At 39.3% G+C, this 22,512-nt stretch overlaps 1 protein-coding gene across 1 annotated transcript in view; it reads right to left on the bottom strand.

Annotated features, from left to right (window-relative positions):
• RYR3 (ryanodine receptor 3) overlaps window positions 1–22,512 on the bottom strand; it is a 609,228-nt gene that overhangs the window by 331,612 nt on the left and 255,104 nt on the right. The window contains exons 28-38 of the mRNA XM_018554200.1: window positions 19,560–19,768; window positions 19,318–19,478; window positions 15,765–15,801; window positions 15,379–15,542; window positions 14,818–14,983; window positions 13,049–13,135; window positions 12,288–12,514; window positions 9,517–10,321; window positions 8,678–8,878; window positions 7,759–7,861; window positions 6,280–6,417 (exon numbers count right to left, since the gene is read on the bottom strand). Of these exons, the coding sequence (XP_018409702.1) occupies window positions 6,280–6,417; window positions 7,759–7,861; window positions 8,678–8,878; window positions 9,517–10,321; window positions 12,288–12,514; window positions 13,049–13,135; window positions 14,818–14,983; window positions 15,379–15,542; window positions 15,765–15,801; window positions 19,318–19,478; window positions 19,560–19,768 (2,298 nt within the window). The remainder of the gene's footprint in view (window positions 1–6,279; window positions 6,418–7,758; window positions 7,862–8,677; window positions 8,879–9,516; window positions 10,322–12,287; window positions 12,515–13,048; window positions 13,136–14,817; window positions 14,984–15,378; window positions 15,543–15,764; window positions 15,802–19,317; window positions 19,479–19,559; window positions 19,769–22,512) is intronic.

The following is a 22,512-nucleotide window of genomic DNA, read 5'->3' as shown; positions in this document are numbered from 1 at the left end:
TATATATATATATATCATCATCATTCTAATGTCTTGACTTTCCCTTGGCAACGATAGGAGGAGATAGCATCATGAAGGGCTAAATCTTTGCTAGGAAGGTGTACCTAACCAAGGAAAACCAAGTCCCTATTCTAGAAGCCTTCCCAAACAAAATTTTCTTCTACCAAAAGGCCGTGCTGATTTTAGGTGGCAATCTCAACATTGAGGTAGATCCACTTTTGGCACCTCCAGATGAGCTTTCTATCAATCATACTCCAAACTCTGCACCGTCAAAAGGCACTTGGAAACTGGAAGAAACTGTGACAGGAAGAGGTCTGGCAGACCCAAAGTCACAACAGAATCAGAAGACAAGTTTCTGAGAGTCAACAGCTTGTGTGACAGGTGGTTTACAGAGCAACAGCATCAAGTACAGCTTAACACTGATTGAAGCAAGCCTCAGTTTCAACTGTGAAGTAAAGACTTTGAGCTGCAGGTTTGACAGGTTGAGTGGCAGTAAGGAAGCCATTGCTAAGATGGCAAAATAAGAAAAAGAGGCTTGCCTGGCCCATGAAGCCCCATCAGTGCACTACTGAAGACTGGAACAAGGTCTTATGGACGATGAATCAAAATTTCAGATCTTCGATTCATCACGCAGGGTTTTTGTATGTCGTCGAGTAGGCGAAAGGATAGTTCCCCCGATGTATGACACCACCTGTCAAACATGGAGGAGGGAGTGTGATGGTCTGGGGCTCTTTTGCAGGATCCAGAGTTGGCAACTTGCACAGAGTGAGTGGCACCCTGAACCAAAACTAATACCACAGCATTTTGCAGCACCATGCAATACCCTCTGATATACGGCTAGTTGGTCAGGGGTTCAGGCTGTGTCAGAACTACCTTAGAAGAAAAGAACAAGGCGGTAGGCATCAAATCATAGAATGGGCAGCACAGTCTCCAGACATAAACCCCATCGAGCTGATTTGGAATGAGCTGATTTGGAATGAGCTGGACAGAAGAGCGAAAGCAAACGACAGGTCCAACACATGTGTGGGAACTTTTACAGCAGTGTTGGCAAAAACTTTCCGAACAATATTTGATTTTCGTTGTAGAAAGAATGCTACGAGTGTGTTTGGCTGTTATCTCTGCAAAAGGTGGCTACTTTGAGCAGTCAAACTTTTTGATTACATTTTGTTAAAGAAAATGATTCCATTATTTCTTTTGGATGTTCAATTGTTTATTTGTTCTATGCTTTATTTTCAGGGTACATTAAGACATTGCATTACGTAAATTTCAATAGAAACTGGAAAAATGCTGGTGTTCTAAAACTTATGACCGGTAGTGTATATTTAACTTCCTAGATGCATAAATACCACAGTGTAGAACAAGTATTACAAGCCCTAAAACTGCATGAAATAAAATGTAGTTTATACTGTTGGCCACTAGATGTCATTATTACACTCAATGACTTTGTAATGTAGAGGAAAAAATAGTTCAAGCCACAAAATGAACACATAGGGGGGAATTTATCAAAGCACTTGCGACAGTTTTAGCCTCTTAGATAAAACATGCTATGTGCAAATCTGTCTTTTAACATGTGCCCCTGTTTTCTTCAGAGCTTGCACTACTTTTCCAACTGCATGTTTTTTGCACGTGTCTTCATCTGCACCTGTTCGGGGGCTGTCTGAAACTGGAGCATCACCTAAGAAAACACTCACAACTTATGAAGTCCCCATGACCACTTCTTCAAGATGTGACAGTTAAGCTTTTTGCCTGAGTTAGAAGTCTTCTTTCCTGGAGTCTATTAAACCTCATTTATCAACAACATTACACTAGCTTGATAAGTCTGGTGCAAATATATTCTGTGCAAGTTTACACACTCGCAATTGCTTTGATACATTCCCCCCATGTTTTTTGCACCTTTTTTGCACGTGTTTTCATCTGCACTTGTTAAACCTCATTTATCAACATCATTACACTAGCTTGATAAATCTGGTGGAAATATTTTCCATGCAAGTTCAAACACTCGCAATAGCTTTGATAAATTCCCCCCACAGTATTTACCTGGCATGCATTGAATAGTGGCTATGCTGCCATGTAAATTGAAGCCTGCCAAAGGTCTGATTGTTTACCGCCAAATGTTTCAAATACATCTGTGGTCACCTTAACTACTGCAGATCAAATTGGTACATTTAAGTTTACATAATGTCTGTATCAAGCTTGAACCCTGTCCTCTTGTTACAACCTGTGTTACAGACGCAACAATGACTGGCATTGGGCCACTTCCCTATGACCCCCTTATGGTTGGTTATGTGACAGAACCGAGCACATGAGTAAGTGTAGGGGACACATGGAAAAGCATCCTGCACTTTGCTGTGATCAGCTGCAGCTCTGCCATAAGGGAACTTCTAGCTATAGCACCTTTCCAACTTTGAACTTTTTAATATACTAATGGGCAGGGGCCCAGTTCATGTTGTGAATGCTGCAGTTTTTAAAGTTAACAACTGTCATATAAAATATGTTACATGAAATCTATGCAGTAAGTGAATCAGTCAGCTGATCTGCATGGCTATTCAAGGAATTTACTATGCCCACACAGGGGGGTTTGGAGATGATGCTTCTCTCAGCCTGTATACAGCATATATATAGCATGGCATCTGATCTCACAAGTGCCTCATACAGTATAATGGACATTGATGTGTGTTGCTATTGGTATACTGGGTTTTTAGTTCTTTATCTTCTATTTGTTGCTTTTGGAACTTGTAGTTCTATACTTGCTGTGTGCTGATGTGGAACACTGGGGCTCGTTAGCCTTGTAATTGTGTAATTGGCTAGTCGATTCTCTGCAGGCGTCGGATTACAAGGTGGAAATCCGGATTACCAGGTATTTTCTGGTGCAATAGTACCTGGTTTCACATTACTGTAGGAATGTTTAAAATTTTTAAAGACATCTACAGAACTACAAAGCACCCTCAATAAACACCTCAAATACCAGGTCATGTGTGCTTAGCCTCAGTGGTGATCTCTTTATATACTTCTATTTTGTCACACTATATTATCTGTTAAAACTGTTAGCCCCCATTCACAAAAGTCTCAACACAAAAAAATTCCATTTGTTTCAATGGTTCCTCTTCACAGCTGAGTGTTTTGTCATAAGCTGTAAAATGCCTAACACTGGTATTAAATAGTCTACATCCTAATATTTAAAAAAAGTATGCTACCAATACATCATTCTGACTGACTGCAATTCTCATAAGAGCATTGTACAGTGGCTACATACAGGTCCTAATATGTTCAGCTGTTCCAAATGTACCTGTTAGAGGCATACAAATAAAAAGAGCTGTTGTTCTTTTTAGAAATTACATTATGTTCGGAGAACTAATCGGAAATCATGGCCAGTGATATTGTACTTTAGAAATAAAATAACTGGGATAAAATCAGGCTGTGTGTTCATTTTACCATAATTCACCAACCAGCAGCCACAGTGACACAGTCTACTATAACTAGGCATGCACCGATATTTTTTTCGGTACTCACGGATACCAAATACCAATACCAGAAGTTCTATTAAGGAAGGCAGGAGGCGTGTAATGACTCGCCGCCCATTTTCCTGATTAGCCGGGAAGCCATCTCCATGATCCCTCGTCACTAAGTGGAGAGGAAACATGGAGCTGGCTTTCTGGCTGTTAAAACCATGATATTGAAATATATATGTGTGAACCTTATTGATTTTCTATATTTTAATCTATCCAAGTTTGGAAATGCCATTTAAACTATACTAGTGATTTTGAGTTTAAAATTGGTAATCAATCAGTGAGCCTGATTAATTATAATATAATAATTAAAACAATGGTCCAGTAAATAGGAATTCTGGGGGCGTTGCCTGATCCGTACCACAGTCAATAGAGTACCAAGTTCGCACATCACTGAGCTCAGTTCCGGTATCCGGATAAGTGTTGGGAGCATTTGGGCGAGTATGAGTACTCGCCCGAATACTCCCTATCACCACCGATACTCATACTAGTATCGGTGTAGGTGCATCCCTAATTATAAAGGATGGGAGCATAAAAACATTATAACATAATGACATTCAGTATGCCAATTAGTTTATCCAGTGAAAGTCTAAGTAAAATGTTAGCTTTAGCCCTCATTCACACGAGAAACGGCCGGCCCGTACAGATCCGTGCTGCGTGCACTATTATCGGGCCGCTCCTGGGAAGGACAGTTGCTGTGTGTGATTACACGCAGCAGCCTGTCCTTCTCTATGGGAGTATGCGGCCGTACGCCACCCTATGCTCACCAGAACTGCCGGTGCAGGTGTTTGTACTCGTACGCTGAGAGGTTGGATCCTGTCTGCGTCTGAGCAGGGACACCCGCACCCGTACGGATGTGCAGTTCGGGTGAGCATAAGGTGGCTTACGGCCGCATACTCCCATAGAGAAGGACAGGCTCCCATAGAGAAGGACAGGCATGGCCCGATATGGCCATGCACGCAGCAAGGATCTGTACACGCCGGCCATTTCTCGTGTGAATGAGGGCTTTGGGTTAGCTTTAAATTAGAAATGGCTGCAACTTTGCTCACACAAGAGTCAGCATTCCTCCTGTTTAGTGACAAGAAAAATAGTACAGGTCAAGTGATGTATGTGGGTGTTCTATCCTTCTAATAATAAAAGCTGCAAGTTGCCAAATACAGACTGGGCTGCTGTGATGCACATATAAATGTTAGAAAATAAGGGAACCGAGAGCAAAAGGAGATTATGTATTAAAGTAACCTATACAAAAGAAAACAAAGGCTGACACGAGGTCACACTGACCATCTGACATTTTTAGAACTTTTAAAAAAGGCTGGTCTAATACTAGTTTAGCAGGGTTATTCACTAAAGGGTGAAGAGTTTGGAGAAGGCAGGAGAAGTGAACAAACTAGGCCAAAATAGCTGATTTGGAAACATTTTCTAATTTGGCCCACTTTCTAGTTCAGCTATGTTGTCCTAGATTGTTCACTTCTCCTGCATTCTCCAAACTCTTCACCCTTTTGTGAATAACCCTATAAAAATTAAAATAAGTAATTTGCTTTCTAAATTTGGGCCTCACAATAGTACTGAGTCAGCAATTTTGGGTTGGCATGTATTGAACTTCAGGTTTTTTTAAAATTCCAATTGGATATGTAGGGTCTGTTCACACCAGCAGTGCACACTACCACGCAGCCTGTTGCATGTAGGACTTTTGTGTCATGGTGGTTTGAACTGACTTAATAGCAGAGAAGGTAAATTGCCTTGTCTATGCGCTGGGACTGTGCTAGGTAAGGATGCCCAGCACAGCCCAGTGGATCTGGTGTGAACGGGTCCTTAATAAAAAAAGTATAACTAGCAAATAAATTCCCTTGAAATATCAGCAAACTCCTTGTATAAACTTTTGTAACTGGCGCCAATCTATTCTGTCAGCCCGATCAGCGGCCAGTTTAAGGGGCTAATAATATTACTGTAACATGAGGAGGTGAGGAGCAAAGCAAGTGAAAAGTTCAGAGAAAGCTGTCTGGGTGGGAAGTGTGGGGAGATGGACAGAAGATAAGTTATCCACATGCTTATCATACTGGAAAGTTGGCATCTGTGTTAGCAAAGATTTATAGCCACCTACAGAGACCTCTTCAGTGCTAATAGCCAATAGCAATTTGCTTAGGTCAGCTCACACCCTAAAGTGAAATAAATATTTGTGAGCATTTCAAATATGAAGCTAACTATATATATATATATATATATGTATATACACATATATGGAGCACAAGGCATTCAAGTCATCTCCTCCTGCAAAGTCTTCAGGGGGTACCAACAGGTGGTATCATCCCCACCACAGCTATAAACAAGTGGTTATTTTTTCACACTTGCGGTACTGAAATCTGATGCCCCAAGATGATCTTAAAATTAGTACTGGAAGCTGACTCCTAATCACGATCCGTGAAAGGGCTTGTTTGGGAAGGCTTACTGTTACCCTAATAAGCTACTATAATGTTTATGTTAGTTTACCTTCAGATATTAATAGAGATTGTAATGGATTAACCGTAAGTGTCCGATGTCTTTCAAACCCACATATTCCAGCTACGCATTGCCAATTTTTCTAACTGCTAGGACATGTTATATTAGGGGGCTTAAATCACAATAAACACCTCCGTCTTTCTATTGACCCATTCTAAAAAGAATGTAGCCTTTCACCAGCACTACTTTATCCATGTTTGCTGTCTCCATATGTAACACGTATGTCTATAGCGATTGTTATCTGTACCTACACAAGAGCTTTATACAAGCTACTTACTAGGAGACTTCTCCTCCTCCTCTGCAGGATCTTGCTCTTCTGCCCTTGGCCGGCCCTTGATCTTGTATACTAGTGATCGAAGACGACCTGTCCATGATTTATCTTCCTCCTCCTCTTTTTCTTCCTCAAGAGGAATACCTATAACATAGAACAATAGTCTGCAAAGTAACTGGATAAAACAGTAAACAGGTCATCCCTCACTCCTGGGTTAATGTCATCTAAGGCAGAAGAAATCGTTTTTACTAATAATAAGGAACAATTGCTTGTTTTTTTGTTAGAATACGATAAAAAGCCTATTAAGCTTAGATTTATACCGATAGAAACACCCTAAAAAAAATCCATGTCTGAAATGGGATAATAATGTCCTTTATCTATATTAACTGATCTTGTAAAAAAAAAATACAAATACACACCAGAATTAAAAAAAGGACTCCAAACAGTTTTTCTCTAACTATAAACTATCAACAATTTTACCTCAGTAGGACACATATGGTGACTTCACCGCCACCCCCACTCCCCTACTATGCCATCATGATTGACACATGAAGCAGCAGAACAAAAGCCCCTATTGAACACACTCTTTCTTTGTTGCTGATTTAGACCTGTGCAACGCCATAAGAGCAGTGGTTCCATTTTTTTTTTTCAATAGTTAGGGATGCACTGACCAATGGTAGGTGTTCGTTTTGTGAAATTACTTTGTTACCAGTTTAGATGTAAACAGAATTGTTACTTAATCTTATAGAAATCAATATTCCTTGAAGACTGTGATATTCATTTATCTCCAATTTCTTGCATGTCGATATTGATTCCTGTGAGGAATACTGTATTATAAGATTATGATTATGGATGGGGGATGGGTTGGGGTTGGGAAAATCAAACCGCTCACGGCACAGATTTATGTTTATTCTCTGGACTGGAAAGACAACAGTTCCATAGAATAATTACGTCAGATTTATTGTAAGTTAAGTAGTATAGTTTGGGCACCAAGGTCCATTGGAATAAACTGCCCATAAAGCAGATTTAGTTTTTTTTAAACTTATGCTAAAGAACATACTTTAACACAAACTATCATTTACACACATTAAAGTAATCTTCCAGCTAAAACATTTCCTTTTAGTTTTGGATAGAATTGCAGAGGATAACAACCTCTCAGGTTTGTATTGCTATCTAGGTAGATGGCAATTGAGCAAGATAGCATCGAGGAAGATTTCCTTTCACACCATGTTGTGTCACCAGAACAGAATGTAAGGAGTATATATCCAGGAGGACTAAAACAGCAATACAAGCAATAATATTAGCGATCAGAAAAGGGTTATCATCTCTGTCAAGTTTTTGTGATGTCCGTGTCCCTGTAGATTTAATTTACTCACAGAACATGGTGGAAAATCTCCCCATCAGTGACAAATACAGTATTAAAAACACAAAAAGTTATGACCTTTCCCTATGCTAGTCAAAATCATGGCTGGAGATAATACTTACCACAGTGCATGAGAAGATCTTCATGGTACTCATATAGCTCACCCCGTATTTCCTCTGGGCAAGGGCTGTCTTCTTGCATTTGGAAATTCAGAAGCATGTTAATCTTTTATTTAAACAAGAAAAAAAGATACCGTAGTTGGTATTGAGCTTAGGTTTGATTGAAATAACACATATGCCAAATAAACTTGTTTTTTTGTGGCTATAATACACCTTCTTTGTAGTTCCCAGAGCTAGTTTTAGAATGTAAAGTGTACATACGGCCAAAACATTTATTTTAGTTTTGGATTGAGTAGGTAAGAGTCAAAACTGTTCAGTTTATTTTTTGCTGTCTGTGTCCCATTTGGGGGATTTCAATTCACTTCCTGTCCTGGGGACTTAACAGGAAGTGAGAGGAAATCTCTACAAAATGGGACAAATTCCCTTTTTATACAGATGTTACCAGAAAAGGTTCCTATAGGAAGATTTCTTCTCACATCTTCCTCAAGTGACAACTGTAAAATTTTGTATTTCTGACCACTTTCAGTCTCAGTGACAATTGTCAGTCTAGGGAAAATAGAAAGGGTGAATCTATCTTGTAGGGACACAGACAGCAATAACATATTGACAAGGGTTCTAATCTATCCAAAGCTAAAAAAAAGTTTTGACTAAAGATACACTTTAAGGTTATTGAGGTCCTAAGCTGTTCTACAGCTTTTTAAGGCTAGGTTTCTGTGCATAATTTTGCAGTTCAGTACTTTCAGTGAATTAATATTTTTACCAGAGATAACCATTTGCAATAGACAGTAACTAATAATGTAACAAATAATTTAATTATGACTTTCAGTAAAACTAATACAGTCCCTTATGATGTTCTTTGAAACATGCACATGGCTTCTTTTGCGTTTAATGTGGCTAGTATATTCTGTATCCATAATATTACCTGTTCCTGTGGAGGAGAGCGGAACTCCCTCGTCTTTTTGGCAGTTAGAGCAGCTGACATGTTCAGTGCCAGCATAAGTTCATTGTATCGGAACTTCTGGTTGTATTGCAGCTTAGAAACAAATTTGTCAGAGAAGGCAACATTGGATTCCACACGATGTTTCAGCTCACAGTCACAGAAGTAATGAAGAAGTTCGCACATCTAAAAAAAAATGTTACTAGTAAACACATAAACCTAGCACAGCGTGATCACATGTTATGTTTGGAGAGTTATCAAACCATACTAATAATTGTTGTTGGTTTAACTATGTAATTCTAGACTGAAAAGTTTTATCAAGAAAACCTTTAAGTTGAACTAAAGCCAAAACTTTTTTTTTTCACTTTAGGAAGAGTATCCCAGTCAGTGTTTTTTTTTTGCCCTATGTGTCGCATTGGAAAGATTTCCCTTCACTTCCTGTCCCATAGCCACAACAGGAACAGTCAAAAATCTCTCCAATGGGGGGAAATCCCTGGTTGTCACCAGAAGTAGTATCCCCATTGGATGAGTTCCCCTCTATTACTGTTCTGGTGACAACTCAAAATGTGGGATTTTCTTTCACTCTTGGTGATAACCAAGGAGGTGTTGTAATCCTTCTCCACTCCATCCAGAATAAAAAAAAATGGCTTTAGTTCTACTTCAAAAGATTCTGCTCAAGTTTGCTGAACATGTAACTTGATAATCACCTGCTGTGATTGTGCTTCTGATGCTAAGACATAAATGATCAAATACGATCGTGGATCCATTAAAGAACTAAACTGTAAATTGCTGTCCTAAATCAACTATTTGCTTCAAAAAAGTACCTGGAGTTTGACAGACTCTGGAAGGCGAGTCTGCAGTAAGCCCTTGGCAGGAGCCTTGTCGTCTCTAGTTGCTTTCTCACCAGCCTCTACAGCTTTCTCTTCATCCTGAGCAATGTCTTCTTTCTCCCCATTCTCTTCTATTTCCTCTTCTTTGTGGTCGCCAAAAACATTTGGGTCAATGAGCAGTAGAATCTGACGCACATCCTCATCCTCAAACACTCCCATAATAAGAAGAGTGGCAATAAGCTTGAGTACTGGCACAAACTGGAACTCTACTTTTCCTCCAACAGGGTCTCTGATGTGATCCCCACTGCTTTGCACGGCCTCTGTAAGCATGCCAATAGCTTTGGACTTAAGAATATCCACTGGAATCTCTGGGCCATGCTGTTGCCTCTCCTCTCCAGTCAGCACAAAGCAAGGTGCTGTAAAATAAAGGTCAGACTTCAGACAGGTACTACGACCAACCCCGGGCAAGCCATGCCTCTTTGACTCATCAGGGAACAGTTGAATTTGCCGAGTCTCATCAGTGATGGGTATGATAAACTCATTGTTCATCATCAGCTTGCCCTCCTTGGCAGACTCCAGGTAAATGCTGATAAGAAGGTTGTAGAAACCAGAACGCAGGAGGCCAGGAAGGTACTGGTTATCAATCGTATACAGTAGCTGGGACTGATCAACGTGACTGCACAAGGCATGTGCAACACGGTTGTTACCCAGTGCACATACAGCGCAGTATAATTTAAGAGTGTGGTAATGAAATTTCATGAGATCTTCTTGCTCAGAGAGTTCCAGGATGTCAATACACCTGAAAAAAGAGAAAAATAATATATGTATAAAATAAAACATTCATTTTTTGCAAATGGAAATCTTTACATTTGTTCAGTATAGTTTTTTGTCCAATGACCAGCGAAATAGCATCTATAGAAAAAGGAAACAAAGCGGAATGAAGAGATAATGCACACAGAGGGAAATTTATGAAGACTGGAGCAGGCAGAATCTGGAGCAGTCGCCATGGCAACCAATCAGCTTCTCTCTTCAGCTTGTTCAGTTAAGATTTGAAAGAGAGAAGCTGATTGGTTGCCGCACACAGCTGCTCCACATTTTGTCTGCTCCCGTTTTGATAAATTCCCCTCATTGTGTTTTACAACAATCCGTTAAAGAATGATAAAGGTATAACTGAAACTGCAGTTACATACAAAGAGGGGAATTTATCACTAGTGGAGCAGACATAATCTGGAGCAGTTGTACATGGCAACCAATTAGATTCTCTGTTTCATATTCAAAGCTTAACTAAACAAAGAAGCTGATTACTTACTATGGGCAAGTGCTCCCGACTCTGTATGCTCCAATTATGATAACCACCAAGCAAGAGTTTTCTTTCAGGGGTATATTTATAAAGCAGTGAATGTGACAGTTAACAAACATCACTGCAGGTTTATCTTCCCGGTGCTGGTGTTTTAAATTACAGTAATTGATTCAAATGAAGTGAATATTTGGTTGATGTAACATTCACTGCTTTATAAATATAGCACTTAGGGAGAATTTATCAAAACTGGAGCAGACAGAATCTGGAGCAGTTGCCATAGTAACCAATCAGCTTCTCTCTTCAATTTGTTCAGTTAAGCTTTGAACATGAAAGAGAGAAGCTGATTGGTTGCCATGGACAACTGCTCCAGAATCTGTCTGCTCCAGTTTTGATAAATTCCCCTCTTAGTCTTTATAACTGAAATAAAAATATTTACATATACCCTAAACCAATTTTCAGAACCCCAGTCCTCAAGTATCCCCATAATAATTAATAATTTTAGGGTTTTCTTCATTATTCAGCAGTGATTTGATCAGAAGGATAGTATTAGGTATTGTGCTCACAGGAATGTGTTTGTGCCATAACTGGTTCTCTTCTCATACAAGTCAAAGAGGATGTACCGTGTTTACCAGAAAATAAGACCTAGTACTATTTATGGGAATTGCTAAAATATAGGACCTACCTTGAAAATAAGACCATGGGGTCTATTCCCTAAGCTGCCCTAGGCAGCTGTTCGGCTATTCACTTCAGGCTGGTACGGCTGATTTCAGCCATATATCGCCTGAAATCAGCCGTGCATCCGGTGGCTTCACGTGGCTTCAGGTCGGCCGAACATGCTCAGCATGTTCGGCCGACCCGAAGTGCAGGAGGAGTTTGACTCAGCCGATCCAACATCTGTATCGCCTAAGCCGAACTTCCGGCAGGCTACTCGCTGCTGTTCGGTCTATTCTTATAGAGTGAATAGCCAAATGCCGCTGAGTGGTATTCGGCTCGGCTGTTCTGCTCGGTCCCTCAGAGGGACCGAGCAGAACAGAAAAATAGTTTAAAAAGTCAAAAAAATAAATAGAAAACGATTGTGCGGAGCTACCAATGACAGCTAGCTCCACCCAATAGTTTTCTATTAGCCGGCGGTTCTGCTGCCGTCAAAATGTTTTTTTTTTAAACTCTCCCGGGCGCTCTGGGAGTCTCCCGCTATCTACACTAGAGTGGGCGCCCTTCTCTTTTGTTTTCTCCCAGGTATTCAAGCAGACTGAGCACACACAAAGAGCCTGTCATAAGCAACATGAAAAAGAGCAAATAGCTACATGTGGCTCATCAGCAATCGGTTGGGGTCTACTGCTGTACAGTATACAATATTATATACCGTACAACATTGCCCTTATATCACTAGATTGTCTGAGTCTTATATTACACTTTGTCACTCTGTTTTTTAATAAACAATATAGAAAATATAACAGGGACATACCGATTCTCCTCAGGTATATGCAAGGCCAACATCTGCAGGGGTTCTAGGCATTGCACCACCCAGCCATGCCGCTCGCTCACACGTTCTGTTTCCACTTTTAAGAAAATATTTGGCATGCGACTCCATAGTACTGGGGTTATAGATTGCACATCCAAACGAGGTGGACACTGTGGAACAGGATTCTTTTCTTCACTCTTAAATATTGCAGCTGATAGTGGCATGGTGTTCTGTTTGACCCAGAAATAACCACAGAACATAAATGTCATTAATACAAACTCAGGAAATTCATTAGTCCGTTATTCTGCTCAGCATAACAAAAACAGACCACTATACAAAGTGATTGTTGGTAAACAATCGATTAGCAACATAAGGTGAGTACTCATATAAAGTACACATTTGTTACTTTTTACAATAAGCATAAATTTACACTGTCGGAGCCTAACATTGTATGTTAAAGGAGAACTATGGGGTTAAGGCTTTTCCCCATAGTTCTCCTTAGGGTAACGGGAGGACACAAACTAGCATCCTCCCGTCACCCTAAGCTCAGTATACTGCAAGCTACAGCTCGCGGTATACTGAGACGCTCACCTCCCGATCTACTGAGCCGATCTGTGACAGTCTCATTGTCACAGGTCGGCTAGAACTATGAGGTGAGTGAAAAGCACTCACCTCATAGTTCTCCTTCAATCTTGTTTACACAATTCAAACGTTTATCTCCAGTAATATTATGAAATAAAAGCAAAATCAAAAATATACTGTACCTTTAATTTTCCAAGTTCAAACTGAAAGAGATTAGTGCTAGTTGGCTGCAGAAAAACTGCTGGAAACAGCTTGGTATTTGGTTCAACCTGACAAGTGAAAAATGGGTTTATTGGTAAACAAATAGGATTTCTTCATCTAGCAATTCCCTCTAAAGTGGTATTCAAGCATAGCAAAACGCCTCAAAGTATCTAAGCTTAACACTAGAATACCTATAGTATGAGACTGTACTGTCAACATTATGTTTACATAAAAGTATAAACATAATAACTTACATATATTCCAAACTGATAATTTCTCGGAGAATAATAAATGGATGTGCTTTAACCAGTTGACATCCGCGGTGTTAAACCCCCTTCCCATCCAGGCCATTTTTCAGTATTCAGCGCTGCGGTACTTTAACTGACATTTATTCCGTCATGCAGCGCTGTACTGAAATGAATTTTATACCCTTTTTTGGGGACAGATAGAGCTTTCTTTTGGTGGTATTTATTCACCACTGGGGGTTTTATTTTTTTACTATATTAAGGAAAAATTACCGAAATGTAAAAAAAAAAAACAGTTTCCCCTATATTAAATGATAAAACATTTATTATTACCCAATTTTTTGGTAAAATATAAAAGATGGGGTCACGTCGGGTAAAAAGACACTAAACATGTCAAGCCTTAAAATTGCGTGCGCGCGCGAAACCTCAAAAAACGATAATACCCAAAATTGGCCATAGGCGACGCTTTAAAAGCTGTTACCGCTCATCAGTTTAGTGTTATCAGTGATTGATGGCCCTAAAATGATTGCTCTCACTGCGACGTTCGCGGCGATATGTAACATGTGTAGCGCAATTGTAATTTTTGCGCGCTGGGGCACCGGACGCGTATTTACGTTTATAGGCGCGTAAACGTGGGGGTGGGGGAGTTAAACATTTTGGGGGGGTTTTTTCCCCTTTTTTTATATGTGGCTTTTATTTTATTTTATTTTTTTATGTGTTACTTTTCTTTTTTTTTATTTATATTTTTTTTTTTGCACTTATTGTTATTGCTATTATATAGGGGGATAACAACCCCCTATATAATAGCAAAGGCACACTGACAGGTCCTCTTTATGGAGATATTAGGGGTCTCTAGGACCCCTAATATCACCTATGGACCCCAAAAGAAGCTGATGAAGCAGAGATCTGCTTTGTCAGCTTCTTCTCTCTGGCAATAGCAGCCAGATGACTGACAGGTGAATGCGGAAGTGATGTAACACATATGTTACTGCATATGTGCCGCGAACGAGCACATATAGGCGATCGGCGGGCTATGGACCCGCTGATCGCCTATATGTGAAACACCCGGTACCGGGTGTTCGCATTGGACGGGTCTTTTCTGCCCGTGCGTGCCCGCTAGGGGGCGCGCGTGAGCAGAAAAAAATTGCCGTCTGGAGACGGCAACCCGCAGATGCTGCAGTGCCGTCCGTCCGTTTTTCTACTACGGGCGGACGGCAAGAGGTTAAACAAATGGCATTTTAATTGTACATATGGCAGTCTGGACTACAAAGTAAATTAAAAAACTGGTTCTCCAAATCTGGCATGAGTGAATAGCATTATCACATACAACATTTCTAAATGTTTTTTTGTTTTTTATATGTACAAAGAGCTTGAAAATCATTTAAAACTATATTTATTGATCAACTAACTTTATGTGCAAGTCAACACCTCCATGTACCCTTTACTCACATACAAAAAATACATTATTTGTAAGAAATCTATATGTAACATATGTATAAATATACCTGGTAGCAGGTTCCTAGGTCTTTTCCATTAGCTGTGAAGGAAAGCAGTCCTGTGGCCAGGTCAACAAGGCACCCAATGTCTATATCTACATTGCTGCGGCCTGACCTCTGAGAGCCAGTGGAGAGGTCACCTCCCCACACCATGTAACAATTGCTACGTTTTACACTAGAAGTTTCACAAAAAATAAAAGCACAAAAGTAAAGAGGCAAGTTAGGTATCAAAACTATACAATCATACCATTAGAAGAACAATAACACATTTTAGTACTATAGGCTTAATTCACAAAGCTTTAGCACAAACAATAATAATCTTTTATTTAGAAATGTGACTGTAATTTTTTTATCTCATTGGACTCGGCTGAAAATAACTTTAACTTAAAAAAGAAAATAAGGATACTTGTCAAATTGTACTATATGTTCTTTTTATAAGGATTTACACAGTTTGCATCACAGTCAGCAGATGAGCGATACACTTTCACAGCTCCAGTCAGCAAACTTCAACAACTCATACTGCTGTGGAACTTCACAGTGCATAAGAAAAGGAAAAGGACATAGCCATACCTTTCATGCACTCTGCCTCTTTCATCTCCTAAAGTGACAGTCACAGTGCAGTTCTTGCTCAAGTCAAAATTTTTACTGTAGAAGTGGTAGTCAGGAGTCACCCATCCTATCCACACAGAAGAGGGATCCTGACCAGCAAATATTCGCACGGAGTAATAATACAACTGAAAAGAACAAACACATAGCTAAATGTATCTGTTGCGGTAATGTTAATTACATACAAAACAGCATGCAACTATTGTAATCTCTGTAGAAGAAACTGGTACTCCCAATGTCTACACAACAGCTTACTTCCACTTTTAAAACACAAACTAAATATCTTATCTAATTTCCATTTTGTTTGACAAGAATTATTAAAGATATTACATATCTCAACATAATCTCACCGTGGCAGTATGTGAAGATGCATCATGAAGTTGGTTTCTATAAAAGAAAATTAATAAATAGTTGAGATGTAAATATGTTTCCACTTAAAATCCCTGGAGTGCTATAGATTAGTTTTGATTCCCACTGTTGATCTGATTTTGGTGTCAATTTATACTAGCCTAAATGGCAGATAAACCTTGTAAACATGTAGAGTTTTATGTTGTCGCTTTAACAGAGAAGAGATGTTTAGAGACTTAGCTGCTATCCATCGCATCACTTCTACATGAATTTGTAACATTCTTTGCAGGGTCATTTTGATTAAAAAGCCACTTTTCTTGAGTATAGCTTTAGGTCAGCACTAGACAGAAACTGCTGTTATACATTTATATTATAGTAAGATATAAGTATACCCAATACCTGTGTATGCATATACAATTTTCATTTGGGATGCAGAAGGGAATAAGAATCCCTGTCAGATTTTTATTGTTATTGGTTCCTCTAGCAAGATTCACCCTCTCTATTTCTGCAAATGACCACTGTCAATGAAACAAAGTGATGCATTATCCAAAAAATGTAGTTGTCACCAAAACAAAAGATGAGGGTGAATCTTTCAATAAGGACACCTGTTCCAGTGACCACTGTCTAAGAGGGATATTTTTCAAACTTTGCAGATTTCCTCTGACTTTCTTTTGCATCTTCAGGGCAGGAAGTAAAGGGAGTTAAGGGGAATCTCACTATCATAACACAGACAGCAAAAAATAAGTAAAAGCAGTTTAACCCTTCCCTATGCTGTCTAAACAGACCCAATGCATTCACAATATTATGCCAGCTTGTTATGCTCATAAATTCTGCAACCTACACTCAGCATTATCTACATGTTCTGTAGGCAAAAAGTGCCAAAAGTCACAGATCAAAGCTATCACTAAGGGTCCCAGTTATAAAGCAGTGGTATGACCTTACTGCGGGCATTAAAAAGTACAGATACATTTATAAAGTACGGCACTAAGCTTTACAAATGTGCAATATGCTCCGCTTGCTTCAGGACTCCAATAAATTAAAATGAAAAAAAAAAAAGATGAAGCAAGACAACCAGGCCACGTGACCTGTCAAAATCATGTGACAAGAGAGAACCATGGCGTTCTCTCTTCTGGCTTATTCAGACAGAACTCTGTTAGACACCACAGGCTCTATACTGCAACTATAATATTTTCTTTCTTCAACCTGTGGGATGAATGAAGAAAATATAACAGATTCCTCCATTAATGCTTACGAGCAATAATGGAGGAAACTTCCACTGTCTTCATTGTGTTCTGATGGCGGCCACTGTCAGAATACCTGAATGGAGCTGGCAGCTCATTGGCTGCCCACTCTGTTTGTTCCAAGCTTTTTCAACCAGCTCCTTTGATCAGCTGATCATGGGATGTCGGCCTGAAGGGTGCCAACAGCGGAACCCACTGTGTGAATTTCGCATAGTTTATGGACATCTTTATGAATAACTTGTAAAATTCAGACATGGTGCGATGAAAACACTGTGGTGTCACGCAGACAGGGGTATATCCGCTCTCAGCTATAACAAGTCACAGTCTTTATCATATTAAATAATTGCCTCTGCATTTACTGGTTTTAGTAATAACTTAATAACTAGCTCTGAAAGTCAAAGTCTAGGAAAAATAATGGCAATTGGACTTTCAGGTGGCTGTGCAGGTTCTATGCTGGGGTGTGTGGGGTCTATGCTGGGCTGTGCAGACTCTCAGACAGGCTGTGCTGGGTCTATAAAGGCTCTCAGGTGGGCTGTACGGGGTCTATGGTGGGCTGTGCGGTGTCTCAGGAGGGCTGTGCAGTGTCACCAGGGGTCCCAGTCGGTCTCGGCAGGTAAAGGCGGCCTGGATCCAAAGGAAGGAGGAGATTTGCTGCCACTGCTGTAAACAGGCACCACGATTCACAGGAAGGATGCTGGGATCTTGCTGGGGACCGTGGCTGCCATCCTGTGAAGCCCGAAACCTGTTTACAGCGCCGGCTTCGGTTAAAAATTTGAAGCTGCAGAAGAGTTGCAAAGGGGCCACATGAAATGGCCGCGTGTTTGACACATGTAGTCTAAAGGCTCATTCGCAATTTTGCATGCACAGATAATGTGTAGGAAATTGTGGGTTTTACAATGAGTTACCCTAAGGTACACTATGTATGAACTGCAATGCAATCCACTGCAGTAGCATTCATTCTGAAGGTTACCCCAACGCACCCACGCTGCAACGCTCCACACATGTCGGGTCAGATGTGTTTTAGTGTCTCTTCATGTGTGCTTCCAGATTATTCAGAATAATGGGCTTCACTAATACACGATTGCATGTTGCATTAATGTAAGGCATAGTCTGAATAAGCCCTTTATGTATTGTACACTTTATGTACACTTTGTGTATTGCAATGATGGTCAGAAGTATTACCATATTTGTTATATATGTTCATATATGTTTTTGTTTAAAGCGACACTAAACGACACTAAACTCAAAAATTAAATAATAAGAATAACTTCTATTATATAAATATTAAATGACTGTGTACCTTTTTTTGTCATTGTTCAGTTCTAAATACTCCAAAATCCATTTTATTTCTCTCAAGCCACAACTTCTTGCCAGAGGGTTGCTACTTCTCCATGGTCCCTATGTGTGCTGAAAAGTAGCCACCCTCTGTGCTTGTTCATGTGAAGGACTACAACATGCTGAAGGCGTGCCTTCTCAGTCTCCACCCACAAATCCTCCCCTCTAGACTCTGGAAGGAGCTGGGATTTCTTCAGCTCTCCCACACCAATATATGAGCTTTGATTTCTCTCCTCCTGGCTTATCAAGGAGGGAGTGTGGGGTGAGCTGCTTGTGAGGAGATTCATCATGTGAGCTATCACCAGCCTCATACTTTCTACTGAGTCTCAGCTCACATGCTGAATCTGGTCACACAGTCACAGAGGATACGGCTCCTACATTTGAAATAAAGTTGTTTTTCTGAGTAGATTGTTGTAAACATGATGTTTGTTGTAAGTAGTTTTGATATTTTCAAGCATTGCAGTGGAGATTCCAAGCAGTGTGTTTAGTGAGTAGAGGGAGGGGGAATGGGGAGGAGGCAGCTGTGTGCAGTGAGAGATGATTCCTCTCTGCCTCATGGGAGTTGTAGGCAAAGAAAGATGCGCAGGTGACCAGAAACAACATGCACGGCTCTTACTAAGGGACAGGAAGTGCATCTGGAGAGAAGAGACAGGGGAGCAAGCACAGCAGACTTTCTAAATGGATTACAATAGTAAGACTTTATTTTAAAACATAAATAAATGTGGCTTTGGAGAATGTTCATTGTGTAGATGTGTATAAGGAGAAAAAAGCTTGGGGTTTTGTGTCGCTTTAAGTCACTTATATTTAAAAACACTTTGCCATATATTTGGGTTGTTGTCTTATTTTCTTCAAATATATGGTGACATTTTATTATTTATTATAGTTTCGGGCAGGTACTTTATTTATGTTTATTACTGTAAACACAAACTGCACAATGAAGAAAACAGTATAAAAAAGTTCTGCAGACGAAGCATTTTACCTCTTTTGGAAATGTTCTTCATTGTTGAACGCAGAATGGAACTCAACTGGCATACTCAGCCTGCAGTATATCATGTCTTCATTACTGTTCTGGGTTCCAAAGGTTTTATGTGTAACCTTTAAGCATGGAGGGATTTCTACAGTACCATCTTTCCTTGTCACCTAAAGAGTTAAATATCAGTAATCAGACAATTGACCTATTTGGTTGTAATTATTGCATACAGTTTAAATATACACATTTACCTCAATGTGAGGATGATCTTTTGGCACATTGACAAAGGTAGGTAAGCGTTTGCTGAACCACATGGCAACATCTCTGTTCATGTTCACAGCAAATGGCTGGAAGCCCTCCTGCAGACCACACATTGTGTAGTATTTGAAGGTGCTGGCATCTTTACCTAGGTTCATGCGACCAATCTGACACAGTCCCAAAGAGCAGACCGGAACAAAACCTGCAAAGCACAATTACAGAAATAGTTATTGCAAGAACTTGCGCTAATGGAGAGTGAGGATAATAAGATGTTTAAAATCTTAAGATAAATTGTTATTAAAATATTATTGTTAATAATAAATTATTAAATATTAATATTGATAAAAATTGTGTATAATTCAGTTGTTCTAGAAGGGTATGGGAAGCTGCTGGACTAAGGCACTCGGCCCCTAATAAGATGTGTTACTTTAAAACGTACAGCGCTAACCGTCCTTCATGAATGGATATATGAGAAATCAAACGTTGGGATCGAGGTTTGAAGCATACAATTGAAGAGTAGATGAAAATGTAACTCAAAAGTTCAATAAAAAGTGTATCTCAAAAAATCAATATCATAAATTTAAATACAATGTGAAAATTGTGTATAAAGCATAATAATCTATTACATTTGATCAGTGATGTATAAAAATATTTATACATCACTGATTTCACAGGTTTATTTTGATCACACAGCATATACAAGTTAAAAAGAGCGCTAAAAATATTTTTTAAAAGCCGGCTGATCACTTTAGGCGTGATTCCTTTGGACTGGATCAAATGACGTAAGAATAGGCAGGCCATCCCTTGAAAACGTCTGTGTGACGAAACGCGTATTTAACTTGTATATGCTGTGTGATCAAAATAAACCTGGGTTTTATTACGCTATGAGCGTATGCTTTATCTTTCTTACCTGATTGGACATCCCACCGGGGGGACCCTAAAAGTAAGAATACTTCGTTTAAACACCTCGGAGAAACGGGAGCCCCTTCCTTCCTTGAAGTCCGATTGAGCGTGGGAAGTAAAGACGGCTTACCTTGATGAAACAAACGGGTTTAACATCTTCTGATCTGGTGAGTGCATTCCCTTGAGGGGATTTTCTCCTCATTTTTTCTTCATTTTTTCTTCGGTTCTTTTTGGATTTTCGTTGGACACATTACTGCACTGAATCTTCACTGTGGAAGTGCCTTATATTTATGGATTTTCAAAGACTTTAAAAGATCTGGACTATTCACATACACACTTATAGATGTTTATTTAAACGGTTACACATTGTCTGTTGTATCCACCATTTATTAACTTAAATCACCCACACTTGATACATATATTCATAATTTATCACAGTTCATTAACAAATATTTTATACTTTATATTTTACATTTTGTACATATATAATATTTTTATACATCACTGATCAAATTTAATAGATTATTATCCTTTATACACAATTTTCACATTGTATTTAAATTTATGATATTGATTTTTTGAGATACACTTTTTATTGAACTTTTGAGTTACATTTTCATCTACTCTTCAATTGTATGCTTCAAACCTCGATCCCAATGTTTGATTTCTCATATATCCATTTATGAAGGACGGTTAGCGCTGTACGTTTTAAAGTAACACAATTACAGAAAGCTGAGTCAGTGTCAAATTACAGATGGTGCCCTCTGCAGGAAAAATCCTTCATCAATCTGTCACAAAGAAACTATGATAACCACAGGTTCTGCTGAAGGATATTACTGATCACTGAGGTACAGACCTGACCTCTTACGCTAATCACTAATAATACTTTTACAGTTCTTTGTCTTTCAATATGATTTTAGATTGCCAAACATCCATGAATGAACTCACATCTTAAGCTAATCTCAGGGGACACCAAGACATACTGTTCAGCAATAAATATAAATACAATGCCTCACTAGCCTTTGACGTCCACATGCTATTTAAGCAAAATATTTAATAAGGCAGAAGAAAAAATTACAGTGAGAAGAGCCTGAAATATTCGGGCACCAACCAGAGCTCATTTACTGTTTCCCAATAATTCAGTGCATACTAGGGTCTGAACCTTTAAAGCAATGTACTGCTTGCCAGAAATGACGCAGCAATATCCATTTACTAATTAAAGATTAAGTAATTGCGCTGCAAAGTGGACTTTCATTCAGTTAGGCAGTAATAAATCTCTTGGCTTCTTATGGAATACTGCAGTCAAATAAAGCACCTAAAAACACTTCTGAACTATGCCAATATAACGGCACTAAACATAATTGCTGCTAAGAAAATTAATGATGAACCTGGGGCTCTTTTTTAGGCGTGACTTGATTTGTGTCTTGTGTCGCTATTGAGAGGTGCCGTTGTTTCTCCACAGCCACCAATCAGATGGAAACCTGCTCTGTATAGACTGCTGGAATCTGAAAATGTGAATCTGATTGGAGTATTTAGGGAAAAATATCTCTTAGGTTGGCTATAGATGGGAATGAAAACAGTGTACAAGGAGATATCTGCCCAGCCTTTTGTGAGCTGGCACAGCACTTGATTCCCACGGATTGCTGACAGCAACATACATGCCCTACCTCACTCTCCTCCACAGAATAATGATGGATTTGGCATCACCTGCACCATCAACCATTGAAGAAAATTGTGCCCTTTACTAGATAAAAAAAGGCCTGATTGATTGAAGCAAGAGATGTTTAATCTAAAAGCATTGCTAAGTTGTGACATTTGTGAAGGACCAAACACAAGCATTTATAAAAAATAAATAATAAATAATTAACTTCTATATTTAAGTAAACAACAATATCACCCACATGTCCTAAAAATGTAAAGCTGAACTCTAGCCAGCAGATGAAATACACAAATGTAAACTAACTTGCCTAACATTTTATTTGCAACCCTGTACAGCCCCTTGATGATTAACATTCTGGCCATACTGCACGGTTATATGGGTGA

This window comes from Nanorana parkeri, unplaced genomic scaffold, assembly GCF_000935625.1.
Source record: "Nanorana parkeri isolate BGI_ZX_2015 unplaced genomic scaffold, ASM93562v1 scaffold146, whole genome shotgun sequence".
NCBI classification, from domain to species: Eukaryota; Metazoa; Chordata; class Amphibia; order Anura; family Dicroglossidae; genus Nanorana; species Nanorana parkeri.
The sequence above is the reverse complement of the archived record's forward strand: the minus strand, read 5'-3'. Positions and strand labels throughout refer to the sequence as shown.